We start from the raw sequence: 26,735 nt of genomic DNA on the forward strand, positions 1-26,735 counted from the left end.
ATGATGCTATTTATGCACCTGAAGAACCCTTTATAGGACATGCTTTCATGTTCTAGACAGGTACATACCAAATTGTCAATGACGGTTATTTTTAATGAATGGAATTGGTGTGGGTAGGCTTTCTTTTTTCTTTAGGATTTATTGATTCATTTCAAAGAGAGAGGAGGGGCAAAAGGAGAGAAACCCCAAGCAGACTCCCTGCTGAGTGTGGAGCCCAACGGGGATGGAGGAAGGGGGATGCTCCATCCCAAGACCCATAAGATCATGACCTGAGCCAAAACCAAGAGTCGGACGCTCAACATGAGCCACCCAGGTGAAGTGTCTGTTCAGATCATTTACCCATTTTTTTAAATATTTTATTTATTTATTTGACAGAGAGAGAGGTGACAAGTAGGCAGAGAGGCAGGCAGAGAGAGAGGGAGAAACAGGCTCCCCACTGAGCAGAGAGCCCGATGCGGGGCTCGATCCCAGGACCCTGAGATCATGACCTGAGCCGAAAGCAGAGGCTTAAACCACTGAGCCACCCAGGCGCCCCTCATTTACCCATTTTTATTGCATTGTTTTCTTACAGGTGAATTTACACACACACACACACACACACACACACACACACACATATGGCATAACTTGGAGATATTGTGGTCTTTGTTCCAGACCCATCACAGGAGAGCAAATATCACAACAAAGCAAATCAAATGAATTTTGTCGTAGTGCATATTAAAGTTACATTTACAATATACTGCTGTTGAGTGTGCAATAGCATTATGTTCAAAAAACAATGTGCACACTTTAATTAGAAAATACCTTCAAGATTTATTTTAGAGAGAGGGAGTGGCGGCAGCAGAGGGAGAAGGAGGGGGAGAATTCTTAAACGGATACTGTGCTAAATGTAGAGCCATACTAGGACTCGATCTCACTACCCTGCGACCATGACCTGAGCCGAAATCAAGAGCTGGACGCTTAACTGACTGAGCCACCCAGGCACCCCAATTAGAAAGTACTTCATTGCCAAAAAATGGTAACCATCATCTGAGCTTTCAGCAAGTCATAATCCCTGATCACAGATCACCGTAACAAATAGAATAATAATGAATACATTTGAAATATTGCAGGAATTACCAAAATGTGAGACAGAGGCAAAAAGTGACCAAATGTAGTTGGAAAAATGGTGCTGATGGACTTGCTTGATGCAGGGTGGCCACAAAACTTCAATTTGTAAAAAGCAAAGCAAAACAAAACAAACAGTATGTGTGAAGCACAATAAAATGAGGTTTGTCTGGGGTGCCTAGGTGGCTCAGTTGGTTAAGCCTTCGGCTCAGGTCATGATCCCAGGGTCCTGGGATGGAATCCCACCTCAGGATCCCTGCTCAGTGGAGAGTCTGCTTCTCCTTCTCCCTCTGCTGCTCCCCCTACTTGTGCTCTCTCTCTCTCTCTGTGTCAAATAAATAAATAAATAAATAAATAAAATCTTATAAAAAACCGTGAGGTATACCTATATTCTGGATACAAGCTCTTTGTTAGGAATGTGGCTTGCAAATGTTTTTTTTTCCTCTCTGCATCTTGTCTTTTCATACACTCAGTAAGGTCTTTCATAGAGCAAACTATATTAATTTCAATGAAGTGAAATCTGTCACTGTTGGACTGAAGATCTTAGTCCCTTTCTGGCTATTGCCTGAAGACCTTCCTCAGTTCCTAGCCACATGGTCTACTCCATAGGAGGGCTCATAACATGGAGGCAGGCTTCACTCAGTGGTCGTGAATGAGAAGAGCCATGGTCTTCACGTAACCGGCTCTCTGAAGTGACATCACTTCTGCCATGTTCCAGGTGTTAGAATTGAGTGGCTAGCCCACAGTCAAGGGGAAAAGATTGTATAAGGGTTCAAATACTAGGAAGTGGGGATCAGTGGGGGGTGGGGTGTCTCAGGGGCTTCTTACCACATGGTATTACTTCCCAGAAACTGAGAGACTGAATGACTATAATCTTGAGTAACAAATCCTTTCCTAAGTCATATGGTTTTTAATTCCTTGCTTTTGATAAAATATAAGGCAAACCTAATCAAGTTGTCAGATGATAGATTATTAAAATATTATTTTACAAAACATCATTACATGACTTTTTGGCATGTAACTCAGAATTCAAGAAAATTGAGTGACAATGGCATAATAAAACTGTCCATTTACATATACCTATTGATATGAAAAGGTTTCTTAACACTTAATTTTATAAAAATATAAAAATATAGGCGATGCTGAATTTTGTTCCTGAATATTAATATTCTGTGGATATAATAACTAGTTAGATGAAAAACCCTATTCGCATATTTAAGCAATTCATTTCTAGTAAAAATGTATTTTTATGTCCTAGTTATTTATCAGAATTTGTAAATATATTTGTGTTCTTTTGAGCTGTTTTGTACTGCTAATCATGGAATCAACTTAATTCAAAGGAAATGCTTTAACATTTATTACCTTCTGGCCACAGGAAATAAAAAATTAAAATTTAATTTATAGTTTTGTTATGAAGAACTATTATAGTGTGATCGATAGTAATAAAATATTTAAAACAAAAATTTTATAGCATTAGGTTAAAATCCTGTGGGGATGTGAATGGAAATAAGAATTCAAGGAGAAAAGGAATGATGTAAACTTCCTGCCTTTAAAGAAGATTTTAGCCATTTAATTTTAATTTTTTTAAGATTATATTTATTTATTTGACAGCAAGAGAGCACAAGCAGGGGAAGCAGGAGAGGGTGAAGCAGGGTCCCTGCTGAATAGGGATCCCAGTGCTGATCTTGATCCCAGGACCCTGGGATCATGACCTGAGCCGAAGGCAGAGGCTTAATAAACTGAGCCACCCAGGCGCCCTGCCATTTACTTTTTAAATACATGGTTATGAGTTACAAATCACTATGGTATTCAGATTCAATTGGATACATTTAAATGAGTGATCGGATAGTTTTATTTTAAATGTCAGTATTTACCCTATTCCAGAAATGGTGTCATTTGCAATGGTTTAAACTTAGGATGACATATCTAGATGTCAACCTGAAAAAATATAAAAGGATGTATAGATTTGTTTCCTCCAAATTCATAAGAGAGTATGCTGGAAAAGCGTTTGAATGCCCTTAATGAGACCCAGGACTAAGACAGCTTCAGTATATTAAGTGCATACACATGCATGCCTGTGCGTGCGCACACACACATATAATACATATTATATTATATATAATATATATTATGATATATAATATATTTTATATATGTGTGTACAATTATAGGTATAGTAACCATCACTGCCCTGAAATCCTGCCTTGAGAGACAAAGGTGCTGTAGGCAAGCTGGCATGTAGAGGAGGACAGGGGTTCTTTCCACTACATTGCTGAGCCCATAACATCAGAAACAAACCTTGAATTTTCATTTTAACTTTTTTTTTTAAAGATTTTATTTATTTATTTGACAGACAGAGATCACAAGCAGGCAGAGAGGCAGGCAGAGAGAGAGAGGGGGAAGCAGGCTCCCCGCAAAACAGAGAGAGCCTGATGTGGGGCTCGATCCCAGGACCCCGGGATTATGACCAAGCTGAAGGCAGAGGCTTTAACCCACTGAGCCACTCAGGCACCCCCATTTTAACTTTTGATGGCCCCAAATAGCCAAACTTTCATCCGCACAATGTTTCCATAGTTCTTGAAATGAAGTAGCTATTCAGTAAGAATTTCCTCAGATGAACTGAGTCACATTTTCAAACTTGCCTAGATACCCCAGTATGTGGAAATGCTCTTTTCTTTTTTTTTTTAAATTCCTGTGTGAGTTAAGCTTTTTGTTTGTGTTTTAAACGCTAAGAAGTTATGTCCCTTTAAAAAAAATAGTTGTCTAAAGTGCTGTGGGAAAAAAGACATCTGATCTCAACAAAGAATAGAGTCATACAGTGGGCCAAGTGATAAACCATAGACATCTTTATGAGCTCGGGAAGCTTTCTGGGGTCCCCCATTGCCCCTAGTCCATTTAGATGGAAGATATGATTTTGGCTAAGCATTTTGAAAACAGCTAAAGGATGCCCACTGCTACCATTTCCTGAACCTAGTACTCAGGTGGGCTCAGGTTGGGAATTTCTATGTATTAATTGAGTAGAGAGGTTACTGCAAATTACTGTCTTAATAGTGCTTTTCCATTCATTTATCATTTATTAAATCATGGTCCACCTAACCTCCATTCTTTGGTTCCTATGTTGAGAAATGATTCCAGAATATTCCAGACAATGTGCTAGGTAGAGAGAGATGACTGTCCAACAGTGGTGGTAGGAATATCACACGGGACATGATTAGTGTACAGAATTAAGATCTGGAAATAATAGAGCACCTGGCAGGATTAAACCGTGTGAGCCATGAAGTGATTAATAAATATTCATTCATATATTCACTCATTTATCAAGTACATATAGACCTTAGATGTTAGGGCTGTACCAGTGAACAACAGGGACAAAAAGATGATTTGGCATGTAGAAATCTGTTTTATTTTCTATCCTTGATCTAATTTGAATTGCAAGATTATAGCTGTGGCTTCTGGAGTTGTATTAGTCTAAACTTCCCTGAATGTATGAGGCCCAAAATGTTTTTATGCATCTGCACGGGGCTAGCCTTTCACCTTGTGTGGTGGACAAATCAGACGTTGTCCTTTTCTTTGGTTATTTTCAGTGTTTGGTGGCGATGCCTTCTCCTATTTTCTGCTCTACTCTTTCTGCTCAACTATTACTTTTGAACATTCTCCGAGATCAACCCCTGGGAGGGTTCTTTTGTGTAAGAAGATTGTATAAGCTTAATAATCTCAAAAAGATGCCTATGATTTATCACTTGGCCCACTGCATGACTCTATTCTTTGTTGATATCGAATGTCTTTTTTCCCACAGCATTTTAGACAACTTTTTTTTTTAAAGGGGCATAACTTCTTAGTGTTTAAAACACAAACAAAAAGTCTATACAACCATGGGCTGCAGTTCCTCCTCTTCCATACTTTCCCAAATTTTCAGGACTTCCGTGCTACCATATGTGCTTTTATTTACTTACTTTTAATTTTTTAAAAGATTTTATTTGAGAGCGAGAGCGAGTGAGAGAGAGAGAGAGGGAGAGCGAGCGCACGAGCATGGGGGAAAGGCGAAAGAAGACAGAAGCAGACTCTCCGCTGAGCGGGACTCCGGAATCATGACCTGAGCCGAAGGCGGATGTTTAACCAACTGAGCCACCCAGGTGCCCCCATAATGTGCTTTTTTTTTTTTTTTTTTTTTTTTTTTTTTTTTTTTTTTTTTATAAAAGATTTTATTTATTTATTTGACAGAGAGAGATCACAAGTAGGCAGAGAGGCAGGCAGAGAGAGAGAGAGAAGCAGGCTCCCCACCGAGCAGAGAGCCCGACGCGGGGCTCGATCCCAGGACCCGAGATCATGACCTGAGCCGAAGGCAGAGGCTCAAACCACTGAGCCACCCAGGAGCCCCCCATAATGTGCTTTTAATGACACATGGATTTACATATGTGTTCTAGTTCACATGTGTGCCATGCATTGCCTTTGAGATTATCAGGTCCTGTAGAGCAGGCCAGGGCTTCTTCTTATTTTATCCCCTTTCACTGTCCCAGTGTGATGTACTGTGACTGGAGAACATACCCTCAAATGTTGTTGACTAGCTCAGATTCTGGACACATGGCCACAGCGAGGTCAAATGCACATGTCTCTTCAATTTTGTATTTCTCAGCAAATCCGAGCTCAAGGTTATTTGTCTTGCAGTCAAGCCATGAGGTCCATTTCTTACCAGCTTTTGACAAACTCTTACGCATTCTTTTAGATCTCCTGCCAGCAACCATCTTGTCTTAGCGAATTGGAAAGCTTTATAACATAATGCAAAGGGCGAGTGGCAGGCATCGACACAGCAGAATAGAGCTAATAATAATTTTTAAGGAGAAAAGCTACTCCCAGGAATCTTGGGACCCATGGCAGGCTGGTTGGAGGGTGATTTCAGGTTAGGGGATATTTTGGCATTTTTTTCACATTAGCTAGTAGCTGCTTATTTCATTTGGGCAGAAGCCCAGCTTTGTTTCTCTGCAAGGGGAGAGCAACACATCCCAAACTGAAGTGAGAGAATTCACTTCCCCGGCATTTCAGGGGAAGCCTATCTCACTTGGAGTGCTTTCTTTTTCTGGTAGAATTCAGGGCACCCTTCTCAAAGGTTGGTGTGCATATGGGGCATTTGTTAAAAATGCAGATTTCTGGACCTCACCCAATGCTATACATTGTATTGTGGTTTTGCCTCTGGGCTAAAAATGCCATTTTATTTTTTTTAAAGATTTTATTTATTTATTTGACAGAGAGAGAGATCACAAGTAGGCAGAGAGGCAGGCAGAGAGAGAGAGGAGGAAGCAGGCTCCCTGCGGAGCAGAGAGCCCGATGCGGGGCTCGATCCCAGGACCCCGAGATCATGACCTGAGCCGAAGGCAGCGGCTTAATCCACTGAGCCACCCAGGCGCCCCTAAAAATGCCATTTTAAAAAAGATGTAAGTATTTAAAATATATCATGGTTTTTGTAACTCCATTTTTGTTTGCATTCAGTTAAAAAATATATACAGGTATCTTCAGAATATGCAAGTAGTCCAGGTCTCTTGGAAGTCCTGGGTGGAGAAAGTCCCCTCAGTGAGTATAGTCATTCCCTTCCATACCGTGACCTCTGGCTTACTACGCATGTGTGGTGGTCTCGAGGGGTGCCAGTTCCCATCTCTAAAGAATCGGCCGTCTTCCTCTCTTCCCCAAGTTGGCTGGGTGGGTGGAATGCCCTGTTCCCATCACTCTGGGGCCTGCTGGGGGTGACTTTGAGATCTGTTTCTCTACTTTAGAGCCCTAGTAGCGACCTCAATTCAAGGGCACAAACTCAGCAGCAAAACATCAGGGTATAAAACAGAGTCCTTTCTCCAGCGCCAGCTCACTGCTAACCATTGTCCCCAGTGTCCCTCCGACCCTAGGACTGGTGCCCCCTCAGTAGTCCAATTAACCCTTCTCAAACTGCAAGATCCTCCTCACTGGATGTTACAAACAGGTCCTTCTCCCAACTGAACATATGCAGTTGTCTGGTGGGTGGCCATTGTGTCTGTCCCTCCCCACCCCTCCTTCAGCCTCTCCCCAGGCAGGAAACCACTGTGAATCCCTGTCCTCCATTCTGTTGCTAAGTGGTTGGAATGACTACTGCACTAACGACTGGGGGGGGGGGCTTGGTGTGTGTTACTCTTTTCCCAGTTACCTAGCTTCCAGCACAAATTCAGTTGCTCAACTTCAGCACCCATGCTCTGGCTTCAGTCTCCTGTTCTCAACTCCCCTCACATTCCACTACTGAGAGCAAACACTATCCTTTCTCAGTGCTTCCAGAGTGGTCCCAGCTGATTGCAAATGGGGGCCAGAAGGCAGGGAAGGTGCAACAAAAGAGGTTATGTTTGAGAGGGACCTTGAGAGATCGGCAGGATTTCTGCAGGCAGAGGTGGAGGGAAAGAACTTTCCAGAAAGGGGCAACACTATGAAACGTGAGGAATAGTAGAGCTGTTGAGTGTGGCCATTGAAGTAAAATGAGTTACTTGGGATTTGTTGACAGAAACGGTTCTCAAACGTCAGTGAATATTAGACTTGGCTGGGGTGCTTGCCAAAATGCAGATTCCTGGGCCCCCCTTCAGACCTACAAACACTGAAGATGCTTCGGGGATGGGAAGATCCAGAATTTACATTGTTAGCAAGCTTCTCTGGCTAATTTGGATGCAGGTGGTCGTTGACCGCACTTTTGGAAACACTGGTTCTGGGATTCTACTCAGCAGTCCAAAGCTCTGCCTCCTCCCTATCTTCCTATGGCCACCCCTCCTTCCATCCCTCTCTTGACAGGACAGCGGGAAGTTTGTACACCCCACAGATAACTGTCATGGCCACCCCTCCTTCCATCCCTGTCTTGACGGGACAGCTGGAACTTTACACTCCAAAGATAACTGTCATGAGGCCACCCAGCAAAATGAGCAAAGCTGACTTATCAGGCTACTATGAAAGGAATACAGGGTGGGGGGTGGGGAACGAGGGACAAAGGCAGCTCCCTACTATTTATTTATTTTTTAAAATTTTATTTATTTCTTTGTCAGAGAGACAGAGAGAGTGCACAAGCAGGGGGAGCAGCAGGCAGAGGGAGAAGCAGGCTCCCCGCTGAGAAAGGAGCCTAATGCTGGGCTCAGTCCCAGGACCCCAGGATCATGACCTGAGTCGAAGGCAAGCCCCTAAACTGACTTAGCCACCCAAGTGTCCCCTAGCCTTTCTTAACGTGTGCACAATATAGCCAAAGAGCTGAAAGGTGCTGGAGAGGATATTTGGTGGTCCCTGAGGCTTGGTATTCTCTGGGTTTTCTTTTAGGCAGGGGTGAGGGAGGCTGATAATGTTTAACACTGTGGAATTATTATTATTTTTTTCTCTTGGTTTTATTGTGATATAATTGGCACATGGCACCTATAAGTTTAAGGTGTACAACATGATGACTTGACCTACATACGTTTACCACAGTAAGTGTAATTAACATCTGCATATAGATATAAAAAATTTCTTCCTCATGATAAGAACTCGCTACATCTGCTGTCTTAGTAATTTTCAATATATACCATATATATACATATATATACACATACCATACACACACACACACACATACACACGCCAATATATACCAGTAGTGTTAACTCTAGTTCTCATGTTGTACATTACATCCCCAGTACTTACTTATTTTAGAACTGGAAGTTGGTGCCTTTTGACCACCTTCCTCCAATTTCCCCTCCAGTGAACACAAATCTGATCTCTTTTTCTATGAGGCTTTCTTTTTGAGTTTTATTTTTTTACGATTCCACAAATAAATGAGATCAGATGATATTTGTCTTTCTCTTCCTGACTTACTTTACTTAGCGTAATGCCCTCAAGGTCCATGTGTGTTGCCTATCTAATAGGAAGGCATTAGAGAGTCCCCATGCCATGACGGCCAGCATCCCTTGTCGGGATGTAGGGAGGACAATTCTTCCTGTACTGAGGACAATAAAACTGGCAGGAAAAAAAGACAATTGCAAATTGATCTGGTGTCCTAGGTCCCTGAGACTGCAGAAGGATCCACTTTCCACCTTCCAGAATGATACTGCAAGGTTCTCACAAGCATCACAGGGGTTTATTTAAAGACCTTTTAGTCTATGGAACACAAGCACATTCGTAAAACAAGATAGGTCCTAATTCAGCGGACTGTTATTCTTTTTCTCTCTGATTCCAAGGCATATGGCAGGGAAAGAGGCAAACAAATTGGTAACAGCACTGGGTCACTGGAAATCCCTCCTCTGTGATCCACCTCTGACCCACTCTGCTGCCTTCAAAGAAATCATCTACCTCCAGAGATTCAGAATGACATTTGGGCAGTTGTAAGTTCCTACATTCTTGTGAAATCAACCGGTGGGATAGCAATCCCTTACTACCTCCTCTGCTGTCATCTTGCCAGTTTCAATTATCTCTCTCTTCTTGTCCTCCCTATCCTACCCCAGGGTGTGAGGGGGGTGTGCGAAATGGTGGTGTGGGGGAGGGAAGAAACAAGAGGGTGGCTCAGGGTAACTGGATGCTGGAAATTAAGGATGTGGTTCTTTCCTAGTGGACACCACTGACCACTATCTGTTGTTATGTGAGGAAGGTGGGGCCATAGTAGCGTAACACAAAGCATAGATAAGTTTGTTGTTGTTGTTGTTTTGTTGCTGGTTTTGTTTTGTTTTGTTTGTTTGTTTGTTTTTGGTAGGCTCCACACTCAACCAAACTCACCACCCTGAGATCAAGACCTGGACTGAGATCAAGATGCTTAACCCACTGAGCCACTCAGACACCCCAGCGTAGGTAAGTTTTGGTTGAGGAATAGCACTGTACAAGCCTTTGGGTAATATAAAATATGTAGCTCATATGGAAACAAACCATGTTTCTTTCTCTAGGCCTCTAGTTTATCACTGCAAAACAACAACAACAACAACAACAACAACAAACCCAACTATTCTTGTGATATCTCCAGTGGTCCTCAAAGAAAATCAGCTCTAATTGGACTCTCAGATCCTACTAAGCTCCATTGCTGGAAGAATTGTCCCACCCTCCATCTTGACAAAGGGTGCTGGCTGTCCTGGCATGGGGACTCTGTTAGTGCTTCCTGGAACCACTGTCTTCTCTATGTAAGTGATTTCTGGCCAGTTTCAAACACAACAGGCCAGAAAATAAAATGCTAAGTGTTTTAGCTTGCCCCTGGGAAAGGGACATCAGACCACCAGAACTTCCCACCTGTCTAGAGCTTTATGCTTTTCTAAGCACTTTTCATATTTTCTCGTTTGATTCTCAGACCCACTCCGTGCAGTTGGTGGTACACTGGTTGTTACTCTGTGTGTGGCGAATGAGGTCTGGAAGAAGAAATCACTTCTTTGGGGGTCACATGTCTAGTTAGTGGTAAAGCACATCTAGAATCTGAGTCTTCTGACCCTGTGCTTCCACTCAGATCGGCCACTTACTTGGTTCACATACTATCTATGGGGATAGTGCTCAAAAAGGATTCAGTTGCATAATGTCTAGAAACATCCCTAACATCTGGCCACACCCAATCCGCATCAGAAGCTCCTGGTAGCGTGACTTTCTTGTGTCCTCATTCCCTGCTCCTCACTCTCCTGCTAAGCGCCCCCCCCCCACCTTTTTTAAGATTAAAAAAATTTTTTTTTGAGAGAGAGTCTGCATACAAGCATGAGTGGGGGTGGGGAGGGGCAGAGGGAGAAGTAGACTCCCTACTGAACAGTGAGCCCGATGTAGGTTTTGAGCCAAGGACCTTGGAATCATGACCTGAGCTGAAGGCAGGTGCTTAACTGACTGAGCCACCCAGGTGCCCCTCCTGCTAGCCCTTCTGAGCCTTGAGTGTGGGGTTACCAATACCCAGTGGGCTCCTTAGATCCTCTCTCACATCCCCAATTAAATTGGCAACTCAAGGCTTTACTTCTCCAGGGGTCTCCACAGAATGACTGAAGATATAACGACCAGGGTAAAGGAGGAGGGATTTGGGGAAAATTTTTTTTCTGTTTATGTTTTAATTGTATTTTTTCCTAGTCAGGAAAATAGGGTTGACTTATTTTTATCTGTCAGTTCTCAGCTTAAATATCACTTCCTCAAGGAGACTTGCCCTGAACAAGCAATTTAGATTGGGCTTCTCTTCACAGCACCTTGCTCTGCTCTCTCACACCAACAATCACAACTCACTTTAACAGACTTGTCCCCATTTAATTATTATTAGGCTCTCCATTAGAAGAAAAGTTCACTGAGGTTAGAGACTTGTGTATTATTCACTATCGCAGCCCTAGAGCCTGGCACAGAGTGGGTTACAACAGATTGTTGCTGTTGTTGTTTTGAGAGAGAGAGAGAGAGAGAGAGAGAGAGAGCCTATAAGCAGCTGGAAGGGGGCAGAGGGAGAGGGAGAAAGACAGAATATTAAGCAGACTCCACATCAAGCATGGAGCCCAATGTGGGGACTCAATCTCACAACCATGAGATTGTGACTTGAGCCCAAACCAACAGTTGAATGCTTAACTGACTAAGCCACTCAGGCACCCTTATGAGAGCTTTTTGTAGAAGGAATTTGCTAGAAATCAAAGGCTGATATGTCAGTGAAGGCAATATCAGTAAGGTTTTCAAGCATATCATCTTATTGGTATGAGGTAGGTTTTATTACTATTTCCTTATAAATAAACCTCACCAACGTCAAGAAACATGTCTAAGGACATACCACTAGAAACTGGTGGACCATAATTCCAATCTGGGTTGGGTTGATGCTAGGACCCAGCTCTTTTTTTTAAAAGATTTTATTTATTTATTTGAGAGACAGAGAGAGAGTGCATGTGCACACACAAGTGGGTGGCGGGGGGTGGGGTAGCAGAGGGAGAGGGAGAAACAGACACCCCACTGAGGAAGGAGCCCAGCGATGTGGGGCTTAATCCCAGGACCCCAAGATCATGACCTGAGCTGAAAGCAGAAGCTTAACTGACTGAGCCACCCAGATACCCCTAGCACCCAAGCTCTTAACCACTAAGATGCTAACGTGTACCATCTCTTTGGGAAGTGCACCAAGTGAGATTTTGCAATAAGCAGCAAGTTTATTCCTGTGTGTCAGAAAGGTATCTGCAAAAAGTGCAGAGATAGAGCCTGCTGATCAGGCTCAGAGATTTTGAAAACAGACCCCACCACATTCCTGGCCAGGCCTCTGTCAACCCAGGTTTCTTTTCCACTTGTTTCCTTCAGCTTTTTCTGCTTCTGAAGAGCCCTTTGCAGAGCTCTTGCATTCAGCCATGTAGGTTGTACACTGCACAACTTTGGAAGCACCGTTCACAGCAGACGTGATGGTCCAGAAGCTCACTGAACTGTCACCTTTTCTGGGGGTCCCCAGAAATGTAAACTGAAAGGAGACACAGGTTGTTCTGCCTGCTTATATCTTTCATTTGGTGAATACGGGCACCTTTTCCTTTCAGAGGACAGAAGCAATCAGATGGTGGCAAGAACGGCGGTTGGCTGAGCTCACCCTGCAATTTTCAGAAATAACCAGGACTAATTCAGTCAGGCCTTCCATTTCTAAGCCTGGGCAGAAGAGAGAGGTGTGCCTGATCATGTGGGCGTGGGAAATCTACTTGTCTGTCTCCATCTGCCTCACTTATCAGGACATTACCACTCCTTTACAGGACTTACAGGACTCTCTAGACCACCCTCCTTTTTTTTTTTTTTTTTTGAGGATGTTATTTATTCATTTGAGTGAGAGAGTATGAGTGGGTTGGGGAGGAGCAGAGGGAGAAGTAGCCTCCCCCCAACCCCACTGAGCAGGAAGCTGGACATGGGGCTCAATCTCAGGACGCCAGGATCATGACCTATGCCTAAGGCAGATGCTTAATCCACTTAGCCACCGAGGTGCCAGGGCACACTTCTATTTTCTGCATTGCTTCTTAACATCACCTGAGGAGTCATGGGCCCTGCGTTCACCTTAACCTAATTGCTTGCAGACGGCAGCCTCTCAAGTCCTTGTAGAAGGAAAGAGAGAAAGGAAGGAAGGAAGGAAAGAAGGAAGAAAGAAAGGGCTTGCCATGTAGCCCCAGTCAAGTCTCAACCTTCGGAAGCCTATTTCCTCATCCATAACATGCAGATAATATTGCCTACGCTCAAAAGTGCTCATGAGGATCAAATAAGACAATATATACAAATATGCTTTGGGAAGTATAAAGCACTATGTTACTCTAATTATGAAATCCATCATGTAGGCAGATTTCTTTTCAGTCAGTTAATGCTTCCACCCATTGCCATAGAAATGTATTCATCTCCAAACACCAAACCCTTGCAATGGATATAAATCCGCATTATGCATTTTTTAACATGGTTGACAAACTATAGATCAGGAATGTCCTCAAGCTTCTCCCTATCAATCACTGAAAAAGTACGTGTTGGGATGGGTCCCATGTTACTAAGCAGCATGGGAATATAAAGAAAACCTAAAGCAGAGCCCCTGTCTTCATAGAGCCTCAGTTTACATAGGTAGAAGAGTGATACATATGGAAACAACTAGAATAGCAGTAAGCAAACAAACGATGGCCTGCAGGCCTAATCTGGCCTGCCACTTGGTTTAGAACAGCCTGAGAAATAAGAGGGGTTGTTACATTTCTAAGAGATAAGAGACTGAAAAGAGATCAAAAGAAGAGTAATTTTTTTACACAAAAATTTTATGAATTTCAAATTTCTTCGCCCATAAATAAAGTTTTATTGGCACACAGTCATGCCCATTTGTTTTTGTATTTCTTATGCTTCTTTTGTGTTATAATAGCAGAATTGGATAGTGGTAACAGAGATCTTAAAGTCCCCAAAGCCTAAAATATGCACTGTTTGTCCTTTTTTAGAAAAAATTTGGCCAACCCCTGAACTCAAGGACAAGGAGCTTAGCTTTAGTCAGCTTTGTCAGTTGCTCTGTCTCCACACATTAAAATACTTTGTCACATGCATTAGGAATTCATGAATTTGCTCATTTGTTCAATAGATATTGAGAGCCTACTATGTGTCAGACACCCGTATCCTGGCTAAGGAGGGAGGAACTCCAGCGTCAAGTATCTTGCATTAGTTAGATTTCCTGTATGAAATGAAATATTAAGAGAAAAACCCTGTAGCAAAATCTCCCAGAAGATTTATTGGGTGCTAGAAACTTCTTTGTACCTCCAGAAATCTTTAGGGCAAGGCCAATGGGAATTTTGGTGGAGTTAGTTGAGAGGATTCTAATTCTGATAGTTCAAACCTTCTTTAATAATGTTGATTTTCTAATGAATTAGGGGATCCAGAATACTTTCTTTTCTTTAACTATGGGAGCTTCCAGAAATGCCACATTTATTAAGAGCAGTTAAGAGATAAATATATTTGTCATAAAGCTTTTGTGATGAACTCACAATTTTATAGGCCCCGGTACTTCTATATAAGGTCAAATCCCCAGGGGAAACTGGGAAAGAAAACAGGAAAAAGCAGAATCCTGTGACAGAAGAAAGAAGGATAAGAAAGAAATACAATGACCCTTTCTCTTCAGTTTTACTCCCAGAACTCCTCTGTTTTTCTCTTTCAAACAAAACCAAATTTACTTTGACAGCTGATGTAATATAACTTCACTGTCAGACCTCAAGTGAAAGAAAGAGTAATGCAGCCGGTCGTTACCTTGGGTTGTTGCTCCCTCTGGGTATTGTGACTTCTGCGTTGTAGCTAAAGGGTATGTCCTGGCCTGTGCTGTCTCTTACATGGATTTGGGCTACAACACAGGGCGCTGATGACCACGGAAGAGCAAGGCCTTCTTAATAGTGATCACTCCGAGCTCATGTTTGGTTTCTAAACATCAGTTGCTCAGAAATCACAGATTATTTGTACCACTTAGATTTCCAGTCAACTGACTCTTGGTGCCCAAAACAATGGTAATGGGAACAAGCAGAATCCAAGAAGAACCCTATTTCCCAACAATGCCCTTTGGGCCATGGGCTTTTGACCAGTCCATAGGGAGGTGAGGTCTTCTACAAGGCACAGTTCTTTCCAAGGCTAAGCACTGAAATCGCTGGAAATACAAACATGGTCATTTTTATGGACATAGATCATCTGCTGATAGTTGTTATTTTAGAGTGACTGAAGACACCTTTGGCTTAGGGACTGTTGCACAGACCTGATCCTTTGCAAAGCTGTGATGATGATGACATTTTCCTTCAGTGCCTCTAATCTCTTTTCCTTATTGGTGTCCCTTCCCCAGTCTTTGGGCACTATTCCCTCATGGTCTGTCTCACTCGCTTGGGCCCTGTGCAAATCTGATCTCCGTAAGGGATCAGATTCATTTACACTGAGTCACAAGTGACCTCCTAACAGCTAAACACATATTTGCATGCTAACTGGGGACAGGTCTTTAGGTGAGGGATTTCTGGATGACAGCGAGAGGAGGTTTGTAAATCCTCTGAGATTTTATGCTAAATTTGATCACCTTTGTTCTTTTCTTGTCCATGTTCAACGGATGATCAAAGCAATCCATGACCCTAAAAAGGTTAAAGGCAGTCTTCAAGGAAGAAATGAAATTGCAAAGAGAAATCTGAAACTGTGGTTCCATGACTGTAGACCCCATGAGAAGAGGGGTCTGTCCTATTCACCTGTCACCTAATGTGCCCCCAGTAACAAGTACGGTGTAGTCTCTCAAAAAATATTTGTGAAATGTATTCATTTATCCATCCAGGAGAGATTTTTTTGTTAAATGAATGGGTGAAGGAGTCAAGGACATCAGCCCACAGATGGACAGAGGAATTCTTGGGGCATGGAGCCCTTCCTGTCACTTGCATAGTTGGTCTTGTTTGGTTTGAGTCACCAAGGTAAGAGTCACCACAACAACTACTGATGTTCTTGCTGAACATCCAGGACAGGAGAATCTGGGATGCAGAGGAGCAGTGTGGCCATCTGCCCTGTCTGGTTGCCTTTTAGCACGAGGAAGGACAGCCACTTCCCTTCATTACCTTCTTCCCTTTTGCCCCATCTCCTCTACTAGGTAGCAGCAGGCATCAAAGGCTGCTGCTGCTGTTGGAAGTAGACCTTCAGCATTTTGAAGGGGAGAGCTCTCGTCATCAGCAGATGCGGGCTCTCAGACAGCTGGCTGACAAAACTAGGAGTGTGCCTTGAGGCGGAGCGACAGAGGAATCCGTCTCTGTGTTAAACCAGCAGGGGGAAGGCCAGGCCCAGGCAAGATGCAGAGATCAGAAAAGTTGGCCTTTGGTGCCCCCTGCAGCATCAGCAGAGAGAATGCTCCTCTTCTTGAGACTTCCTGAAGCCCGCTCGCTTGTGAGGACAGACTTTGAAGAGATGCTTTTGGGAAGGAGAAGGACTGCGTGAGAGGTGCCAAGGCAGTTTGTGTAAGCTGAAGGAAGAATTCTTGTCATGCAAATGAGCTTGAGAGCGCTGAACTTTTTACCCTTTGTGGGTGTGATTATCTCACATGGGTTGTGTGATTGTTCGCTGAGGAGGCAGGTGGTATTCAGGGCAGAGCTAGGAAGAAACTGGAAGTTTGAAGTGCACACAGGCACACTGAAGGAGAAAGAGAGACAGCATGCGCGCGCGCGCGTGCGTGTGTGTTTTGCGGGGGAGAAGGGCAGGGAATCTCAGCTCAGGGAAATGGAAGGCCCCGAGTCTCTAGAACCAAGGGAAAGACTCCTTAGAGGCTAGCCCTCTGGTTAGAAGTCAGCCTTCTGAATCAGTGAATCAAGTAGAAGGATAAAGCTGAGGGAGTCCAAGGTTGGGGGTGAGGAGTGTGCATCCAGGTCTGGGGGGGTTGGAATGCAGGCAGGGAAAGGGGTGGGTATGGTATTGTGATAACTTTGGATTAGAGACACCTGCCAGTGCCATTATTAAGAGTGTGCCCTTGGGTGTCACTTTGCGCTCTGTGCCTCAGTTTCCTCACCTATAAAATTGAGTTAATAATAGTACTTGCCTCACAAGGTTGTTGTAAAAATTTAATGAGAAAATATGTATGAAACGTGCTTTATATTGTATCTGGCATATAATAAGTGCTCCACAAATGGTAGTTATTATTGATGGTAGTTATAATGATAATAGATTAGAAACAGCTGAATGCCTATCAGATTAATAAAGTCTGTTGGTATCCTAGATATTCACTGCATGCTTATTACTGACTTCTCCAAGCCTTATGGCACTGAGAAAGAGCTCAGCTCAGGCGTAGAGGTGGAGTCAAAGGGCTTGTCCGAGGTAAGGTCCACGTAAGGCAAGGTAATTAGCCTGGGGTGCTATGCTGAGTCAGGTTGGATGGCAGTATAAAGACTCAGAGTGGGGATGTGAGAAGCCATAAGAGCAGACCTCATCTTTTAAAATTATTTTCCTAAAGGCAGGCTCTGAACTTGTTCATCCAGCTCCTAGAGGTATGATTTCCCCTACATGCTTTTCCTCATTGCTGGGGCATAGTCCCTATTTGCACAGGAAGGACATTATTCCCATTTGAAGATATTTTCGTTTACTTTTAAAAAAGATTTTGTTTATTTGAGAAAGAGAGAGAGAGAGAGAACACACAAGTGGGGTGAGCAGCATGCAGAGGGGGAGGGAGAAGCAGGCTCCCCACTGAACAGAGAGCCTGACCTGGGGCTTGATCCCAGGACCCTGGAATCATGACCTCAGCTGAAGGCAGACGCTTAACCAACTGAGCCACCCAGGTGCCCCCCATTTGAAGATATTTTCATGGGAAATCAAAGAAGAGGAGGCAGAAAAGAAAGAAACCATCTCCTATACCCTTGTTGCCTTCAATCAACACCAGGCCGATCCTTGCTGATGTGCAAACTATTTCCCTGCTAGAAATGAGATCTGAAAGTTATCTGCCTTTTTCTGTCTTTCCAAATTTGACCTTCAAGTCTCAGCTCCATCTGTCTTTCATAAACCAACCCCACAATAACCTGATCAGAGAGGTACGGATAGGTTGGGTTATAGCCAGACAAATGGAAATCACTCTAGGTCTTTCAAGTAGAAAATTTAAAACAGGGATTAGTATATCGATGATGGAAGAAATAAGAAGCCAAACAGGACAGTGAGACAGCTCAGAGAGTTACCAACTCAGCAGCAATAGGAATCCCGTCTTATCCCTAGAGTTGGAAGGACAACTGGAAGAGGTGGTAAGTGGTATTACCAGAGCCCAGAGATGGGGTATCTGGTGGGAGCAAGAGGGAAGATGGGGATGTCTTGCAAAAGCTGGGGCCAAGGAGAAAGGGGATACTTGGTGGTAGTTGGATGTGAGCCCCATGGGAAATACAGCTGCTGGTGGTTGTACCACAAAAAGTGGGGTTTGGGATGCAGAAGAAATATCCAAGTTTCCCCCCCCCCCTTTTTTTTTCTTTTACCTTTGGGTTGGTTAAACCTACCCAGAAGCCAAAGGGCAGGCTGATACAAAGCAGAGAAGGAAATGAACAGAATGGGTCTGAGAGTCAGAAGGAGAGAAAAAACCTTAATTATCATCCTTTTACAGAGAAGTCATATGAGGCTGAAAGAGGTCAAGTTGCTTCAAACCACATTATAGTCCAGGTTTCAAATCCAGGCAGTCTGACTTCTCCTATGCCCATTTTCTCTGTAATCACTGTTACTATATAATCATGATAATACTACTATTATTATTTTACCCATGTCAGACCTCTCTCTCTGAACTAGACTTTAAGCTCCCCAAACGCATCAACTGTGTCTACCTTTATATCACTTAGAGCACCAAGTCCTTGTGTATTTTTCAGAACCTACCAAGAAATGAAAGTTGTTCACCGATCTGGGATTATTAGCAGGTCTTCATAGCTTCCATATCACCCAAAGTGGGGGCACTATTAAAACATCCTCGGTGGTTCTGAATCTGCGTTCTTGCTAGTGAAAGTTAGCAATCCCAGATCTGGTTCCAGAGAATCATTTGGCAATAGGGAAAAGCACAAGCTACAATGAGAAAAATCAATGAGGGTATCCCAAAGGAAAGAGACAGTTATTAAAATGTGAAATGGCTCTGCTCCAATGTCATAAACTTTCTGCGGATTGAATCAAGCAGCTCCTTCACCTGGAAAGAGGCTCTAGTATCCCTTAGACTTATAGCTTCCATAGTTTGGATTGTTTTGTGAGACTGAAAGCTGGCAGGGTTATGTTTTGTTCTGTTTTCTTAAGCAGTTCTTGAGAGCAAGATGAGGGATACAGGTATGTTAGATGAAGTGTCCATTTTTTTGATGCTCATGAAATCTTTAGTCACCGGAACTGGTAGGACAAGTAGATTGGTGGTTCAGGGTTGCCATGTAGCTAGGGAAGATGAGAAAGTGTGCTGGGGACTTGGCAGTGAAAGTGAAGTTCAGGTGCTTCCTGGCCTCAAGGTCTATGTGATTGGGGTAGCAGTTCCTTCCATGCATGAGTGTTGGGGTCAGACTACCTCAATTCAAATCCAGGTTCTACCACTCTTTAGCATATGTTATTCATATCCTGGGGATAATAGAGTATTATAATATAGTATACTATCTTTATTTTCTCCTATCTCTCTGGTGGTTCTTTCTCAATCACCTTGGGTGACCTATCCTGTCTTTTCAACTTCTACACACTCGAATTCCTCATGTTTGGATCTCTTCTCTTTTGTATCCACACTCATTCCCTTAGTGATTGTTCTGAGTCCCATGGCTTTCAATGTGACTCTCACATAGTGACTCTCAAATCTCTTCTTTCCAGTCTGGAACGCTCTTCTACACATGTAGACCACTGCCTACCTGACATCTCCACTCAGATGTCTAACAGGCATTTCCAGCTCCACATGTCTAAAACCTAACTCTGGATCTCTGTCCCAGGCTTAAGCCTTCTCCTTTACTACTCTTCCCCATTGCAGTAAGGGAATACCCTACCCTTCTAGTTACTCAAGCTCGAAGTCTTTATATCATCCTGGACTCCTCTCTTTTGCTCATACCCCACATCTGATCCATCAGAATTCGATGTAGCTTTGAAATATACCTAGAATCTGGTGACTTCCCACCATCAGCTCTTATTTTGGCTAATGCAGTGATCTCATAATCGGTATCTCTGTCTTGGTTGCTGCACCATTTCTGTCTTTTCTCAATCAGCATATCCTTTAAAAAATATTTTACTTATTTATTTGAAAGAGAGAGAAAGAGAGAGAGAGAGAGAGAGAGAGAGAGAGAGCGCGCGCACAAGCAGGGAAGTGGCAGGCAGAGGGAGAAGCAGGCTCCCTGCTGAGCAGGGAGCCCAACACAGGGCTTTATCCCAGATCATGACCTGATCATGACCTGATCATGACCAGATCATGACCCAGATCATGACCTGAGCCAAAGGCAGATGCTAGTCTGACTAGCCACCCAGGTGCCCCTCAGTCAGCATATTCTTATTCAAGTGTAAGTCAGATCATATACTTCCTCTGCTCAAAACCCTTGCATGGCTCCCTATTTCACTCAGGGTAGAAGCCAAAGTCTTTACAAAGGTCTCCCAGACCCGACTCAGCCTGTTGTTGACCCTTATCACCTCTCTGAAATCATCTCCTACTTCTCTCTGACCTGTGTACTCCACTCCAGTCACACTGGCCTTCCCAAAGCTGAAATCAGAGAGTCAGCATGGGTGAGCTCTTATCTCGAGGCTCTGGAGAAGAATCTGCTTCCAAGTTCATTTAGGTGGTTGGCAGAACTCACTTCCTCATGGTTGTAGGACTGAGGTCACCACTTTGTTGCAGGATGTCAGCTGGGGGCTGCTCTCATTTCCTAGAGGCCACCTTCATTTCTTCCCATGTTTCCCTCCATCATCAAGCCAGCAAGCACAGGAAACCCTCCTCACACTTCGAATCTCTGACATCTTCTATTGTTACCACCTGGAGAAAACTCTGCTATTAAAGGACTTATATGATTAGATTAGGCCCATCTACATAATCTCCCAGATTAGTAACCTTAATTACATCTGTAAAATCTCTTTTGCCAGGTATGCAACATAATTACAAATGTGCCATCTCATCATATTCACTGTCCTCTGGTGATTAGGACAGGAAATCGTAGGGGAACATTTTAGGATTCTGCCTACTACAGTGAGATTCAGACTGTTTAAGAAACCGACCAGTCAGGGGCTCCTGGGTGGCTCAGTCAGTTAAGCGGCTGCCTTCAGCTCAGGTCATGATCCCAGAGTACTGGCATCGAGCCCCATGTACAGCTCCCTGCTCCTCAGGGAGCCTGCTTCTCCCTCTCCCCACTGCTGTGCTTGTGCTCTCTCTCTCTTTCTCAAATCAATAAGTAAAACGACAAAAAAAAAAAAAGAAAGAAAGAAACTGACCAATCAGAATGTATGCCAGCGATAGCACTGGAACAGAAGTGTGCAAAATACCTGCTGTTCCAGGCATCACCTTTCACCTGCTGGATTGTGAGGTATCCCAGAGGGACATCCCAGAGGGAACAGCTGGAGTGGCAGCTATTTACTAACAGACATGAAACTATTTCAATGTCTTCCCAACTGGTTGCCCTATCAGTGATTAGTAGTTGGTTATCTGCCTGCTCAGAGGGTTACAAATCACCGTGTAGTGTACGAGTTTTCCTCTTTTCTGTGCTCTGAAAGTCTGAGGTTGGTCCCGGGAGACTGGAGGTGGGCTGGAAGACCAACTGCTCCCCTTGGCACTCCCGGGTGTGTGATGGCCCTTTCCAACCTTGTTTATTGTCTTTGCCATGCTGGGATTGTTTTGATGAATGTCTTCATGGGCATAGCTGTCTTTTGCTGTTGGAGACTTCATCCATTATCTGAGACTCCAAATGCTGCCACCCTGGGGGAGATAATCAATTCTATGTATTTGGGCTCTCCCCAAGCCTCAGAGCAGATGTGGCTGAGTGAGGCAATTGCTATTTACTTAATCTAAGCTTTAGAGTGAACAGTAGCCAGAGAAACTGAGGGTTCTTAGTAACTTGCCATATGAGGCTATATCACACAGATCATTATAAGCCTCATGTTTTGTGAGGACAAGCCTCAGGCAAAAGAGATTCCCCTTATAGGTGAGGTGGAGGTAGGAATAGGGCCTAAAGTAAATGAATGTTGTGGGGCTGGTCTGTCCCTCTGACCTTGTGTTTTCCTAAGGGTGAATTTGATGAAAATTATCTCAAGGGCAGCTTCACTTGATGGAACTGGGCACATACACATGAGGAACAGCAGGGACAAGGTGGTTGCATTTAGAGAAGTGTTACAGAGAGAAATAAGCAGCTTAAGGAAGAGAAAAGCCTAAAGGGAGAAAAGGAAATCAATGCTAATCACAAACAATAATATAAAATGTGGCCTGCTTTTTGCCTGATGATGGTGGCTGGGACCACAGAGCACAGGCCTGGAGTGATCCTTGCTTCCCTGTATCTTGAAGCTGACTACCTATGACTGCTTTGGAGCCTCCTCTGGCTTAGATATATGAATTTCTTAAGAGCCATATCTCTACTCCACCAGCAGCTCTGTATCCTGCATAGAACATTGAAAAGGAGATTGACCTTCTAAGGGATTGCTATTAAATGGTGCTCCTGAGCCCCCTCTTATGATGTACACAAAACATATTCCCAGTAAAAGCAAGTCAACAACTGAGTCTCCACTTAGACCGAGTCAGTTTGTTGATCTCTTTTGAAGTAGGAGAGACTTATCTTCAGTGGCTTTCCTTCCTTTGACATTTCCTCCATATCAGGGCCCTTCTACACACTATGTTGACTACAGAAGTGGAGATGTTGCAAGTGGAATCAAGCCTGCTTGCTTGTCTTTACTGCTCAGACAGATCCAGATGTTTTTGTAATCAGGTTGCTCAATATCAGGACCCCCCCTGGATCCAGTTCCAAATGATAAAGACACATTACCAGAAGATCCCAAAGTAGGAGGTAGTATTCAGAAGGCTTGGCCATGAGTCCATAGGTATGAGACAGTATAGACCCTATTCAAGCCATCTTCCAGCAAACCCTCACCCCTCCGCCCCCAAGCTCTCTTCAGGCTAAGGTGTTTTCCTCAGGTACAACAGTCAGTGACATTAAAACACAACTTGCTACCAGCAGGTGGTGACAAGGGAGCCAGAGTTGATTATTTCCACCCTTCCTAGCAAAATGTCACTGAGCTCAGTGGGAGACAACACAGACCTGTATTAGGTGACAAGAAAATCTCTTTTGTTTTCCACTGCATTAGGAGTGATCAGCTGCAAGACACCCAGGGAGAAAATGACAAATGCCTCAGCATGAATATTGCCATCTTTGGCAGGGTAACATGATACTAGGCATGGGGGGTGGAAAAATAACCCCCTGAGATTTTAGGCCTATCCCCTTTATACAGACAGACTTGGAGTGAGCATAGATCATTCCAGAGTTCTTGGTCTGGTTGGGTTAAAACTACTGAGAGAGAGAAGTATAAAATGGAGTGATATCCCATTTCAAAAGCAGCAGATAAACAGCATTTCAAAGCTAGAAGGGACCTTGTGAGTTTAGCCTGTTTATCTAGACAAGCAGATACACAAGATGGCAGAGACAGCAGGGATATTAAAGACCACTGCATCAGACATGACCAACTGGTGCATGAAAAGGTGTTCAGCATCAGTAATCATCAGGGAAATAAATGTAAGTCAAAACCACCATGAGCTATCATGTCACGGCTGTTAGAGAAGAGCTATTATCAAAAAGATAAGAGATAACAAGTGTGGTGCAAATGTGAAGAAAAGGGAACCCCGATGCACTATTGGTAGGAATGGAAATTGGTGCAGCCCCTGTGGAAAACAGAATGGAGTTTCCTCAAAACAATTAAAAACAGAAATACCATATGTTCCAGCAGTCCCACTTCTGGGTATATAACCAAAGAAGATGCAACCATCATCTTGAAGAAATATCTGCACTCCCATGTTCACTGTGGCATTGTTCACAACAGACCAGACATGGAAACATTCTAATTGTCTCTTGACAGACAAATGGATAAGGAAATTATGCTGTGTATATATACAGCAGAATATTCCTCAACCATGAGAATGGAGACAGTCCTGGAGGGATGAAAACTGGAGGGCATTATACTAAGACCAAGAGTAAAGCAGAATAAAACCAGTATCATCTGATCTCACTTATATGTGGAATCTGAAAAAGTCAAATGCAAAGAGAGAATAGAAGGGAGGTTGCCAGGGGCTGAGGGTTGGAGGAAATGGTGAATATTGGTCAAAGGCTATGAATTTACAGTTAGAAGCTGAATAGGTTCTGGGAACTTAATGTCTTGTATGGTGACTCTAGTTAACAATATTGTATTGTACACTTGAAAGTTGCTAAGAAAGTTGCTATCTTAAATGTTTTCACCAAAAACGGTCATTTATGTGAGGTGATGGATGTGTTCCCTAACGTTATTATGATAAACATTTCACAATATATATGTATCAAATCATCACATTGTACACCTTAAACCTACCCAATGCCATATGTCAATTATATCTCAATAAAGACAATCCATTTCAACCCTCTCACTTTTTGGATGAAGAAAATGAGGCCCACAAAGGGAAAGTAAGTTACTCAAGGTCACAGTTATAAATAACAGGACTAGGACTAGAGTTCCTGGTCTTCTAACTCCTAATATCTTTTCTCAATATACACCAGCACCTAAGCACCTAAAATTTAAACCATCCTAATGGGTACTTTCATGTTCTGATTTCTTTAAACTGTCCAGTGAGAGATATTCTACAAACCCACCTAGGAGACTATATGTCATTGCTATTTATGATTAGGAAATTTCTCCTAATAAATAACTGAAAAGCCACCTGCTACAACATAAACCCATTTCTCTTTGGTCTGTCCTTAATTAAAATGGATCACAGATGTTCACTATCACCAGGAATATGTAAGAAATATGGACAATATGTGTCTGTACCTATGTGTGTAAAAATGTGTGTTTGTTTATGTGCATACTTATATTTATATAACCAATAATTTAAGCTGTTTTTCGTAGGCTAGACGATTCCTTAGTGGCAGACCAAATCTGAGAAATGATATCAATGAAGGAAGAGAGGAGTCAGGTCTTTTCATCTGTCTTCCATGCTAGAGCAAAAACTTATAGCAACAGATAGACCCATGGGGTTGATCTAATATCTTAATATGAACTAAGCATCCATATCCACTGATTCTCAACTAAACAGGATCTCAGATAGCCAGAACTCCTTTACGAATACTCAATTTCTAAATATGATAGGCAAATCATAAGAAAATACACTAAAGTTTGATACTTACTTTGGCATCAAAAATGAGAGCAGGGTCTGGGCTGATCCCTTGTCCTATACCTTCATCATTTCTCATTTAGGGTAATATTGCTGATCTAAATGGTAGCATGATGGTCAAAAAAAGATTCAGTGGTTGACTCTACTAAAGTGGGTCTCATAGTGGATTGTAATTACTCATCTATCCTTGATCAAAAAATAGTCACTCTCTGTCTGAGAAGTTTGTTTTTTTGGCAGTGGAATGCTCAGTTTGGTGAGGAACATGTTTGCAGTGAAGAGGGAGAGAAGACACTTCTGCCAAAAGATCCAATCAGCTCAACCCACCCTGGAGATTAGTGGGGCCAGACTGTGCCCCTACCTCCCGAGCTCTCCTTTCTAAGGCAAGAAAAATGGATTCAGAGTTTTAAACATATTTTAAAGAGGCTACCAGAAAGTCCTATTAAGTACAACATCCTCTTCTAGATGACTGAGATTCAATGGACTCAAATTTCAAACCGAGCTGCCTCGAGAGAAACAGTTCACTCTAACTGTTTCTAATTGGGAAAGTTAATGGAAAATACTCAATGCAGACACACTGCTTCTTTGAGCTTCCAGTGGGCTCTGGGGCCAATGTGACCACTCCTGCAATGAAGCAATCACCCTTGTAAAGCAAAGGTACTCACGGCAATAAGCTGGTAGGAGTTGTTCATCATGGCAATCAGCATGTTCAGCAGCACAACTAGAGAGATGACGTTGTATGTCCCAAACATGGTAGCTCCCACAAACTCTGTGAACTCATGTCTGGCTTTTACATTGGTGACATAGAGATTTAAAAGGCCAAAGACAGACCAGAAGAGTGACTGGAGGGTTTCAAAGAGCCTGAAAGAGGTCAAAGAGCAGGTTAGTTAATCTCTAGGAAGGGCAAGAAAAAGAGACAGAAAATGTGAAGGAATCTGCTTAATAAGGGGCCTGTCAGATTTATGTCCCAGCAGGGAGACTGATGATGTCACACTATTTTGGTCTCTTTCCCCACACAATGCAATCAGGTGGGTTCATTTGTTTGTTACCCTTTCTGTCTCTTAGGCTCTCCCCTTCCACTTGGAATACCTTCTTTCTCTTCTCAGTCTACACAGAGCCTATGCTTTTCTAAGAGTTATTTCCAGGGCTCCTTCCTTTGCCAAGCCTTCTCTTTCATCTTGAGACCATGTGATTTATCACCTTTCTAATTACATAATGGCAGTAAATGAGTAGTTAAGAATATGAGGCTTGGGTTAGGTTGTTCTAGGTTACAATCTCAGCTCTGTCATTTGCTAGCCAAGTGAATGTGAACAAGTTACCATTTCTGATACTTCTTTCATGCTTCTGACAGTGCCCAGGGGGGTGCTAAGCTCAGTGGAGGAGCTTAGGGATCCTTGAACTAACACACTGTGTAGATTAAACACTATGTTAACTAACA

At 43.0% G+C, this 26,735-nt stretch overlaps 1 protein-coding gene across 1 annotated transcript in view; it reads right to left on the bottom strand.

Moving 5' to 3' along the window:
* TRPC5 (transient receptor potential cation channel subfamily C member 5) overlaps positions 1-26,735 on the bottom strand; it is a 142,741-nt gene that overhangs the window by 6,776 nt on the left and 109,230 nt on the right. Inside the window, exon 7 of the mRNA XM_045994589.1 lies at positions 25,963-26,158. Within this exon, the coding sequence (XP_045850545.1) occupies positions 25,963-26,158 (196 nt within the window). The remainder of the gene's footprint in view (positions 1-25,962; positions 26,159-26,735) is intronic.

This window comes from Meles meles, chromosome X, assembly GCF_922984935.1.
Source record: "Meles meles chromosome X, mMelMel3.1 paternal haplotype, whole genome shotgun sequence".
Classification (NCBI taxonomy): domain Eukaryota; kingdom Metazoa; phylum Chordata; class Mammalia; order Carnivora; family Mustelidae; genus Meles; species Meles meles.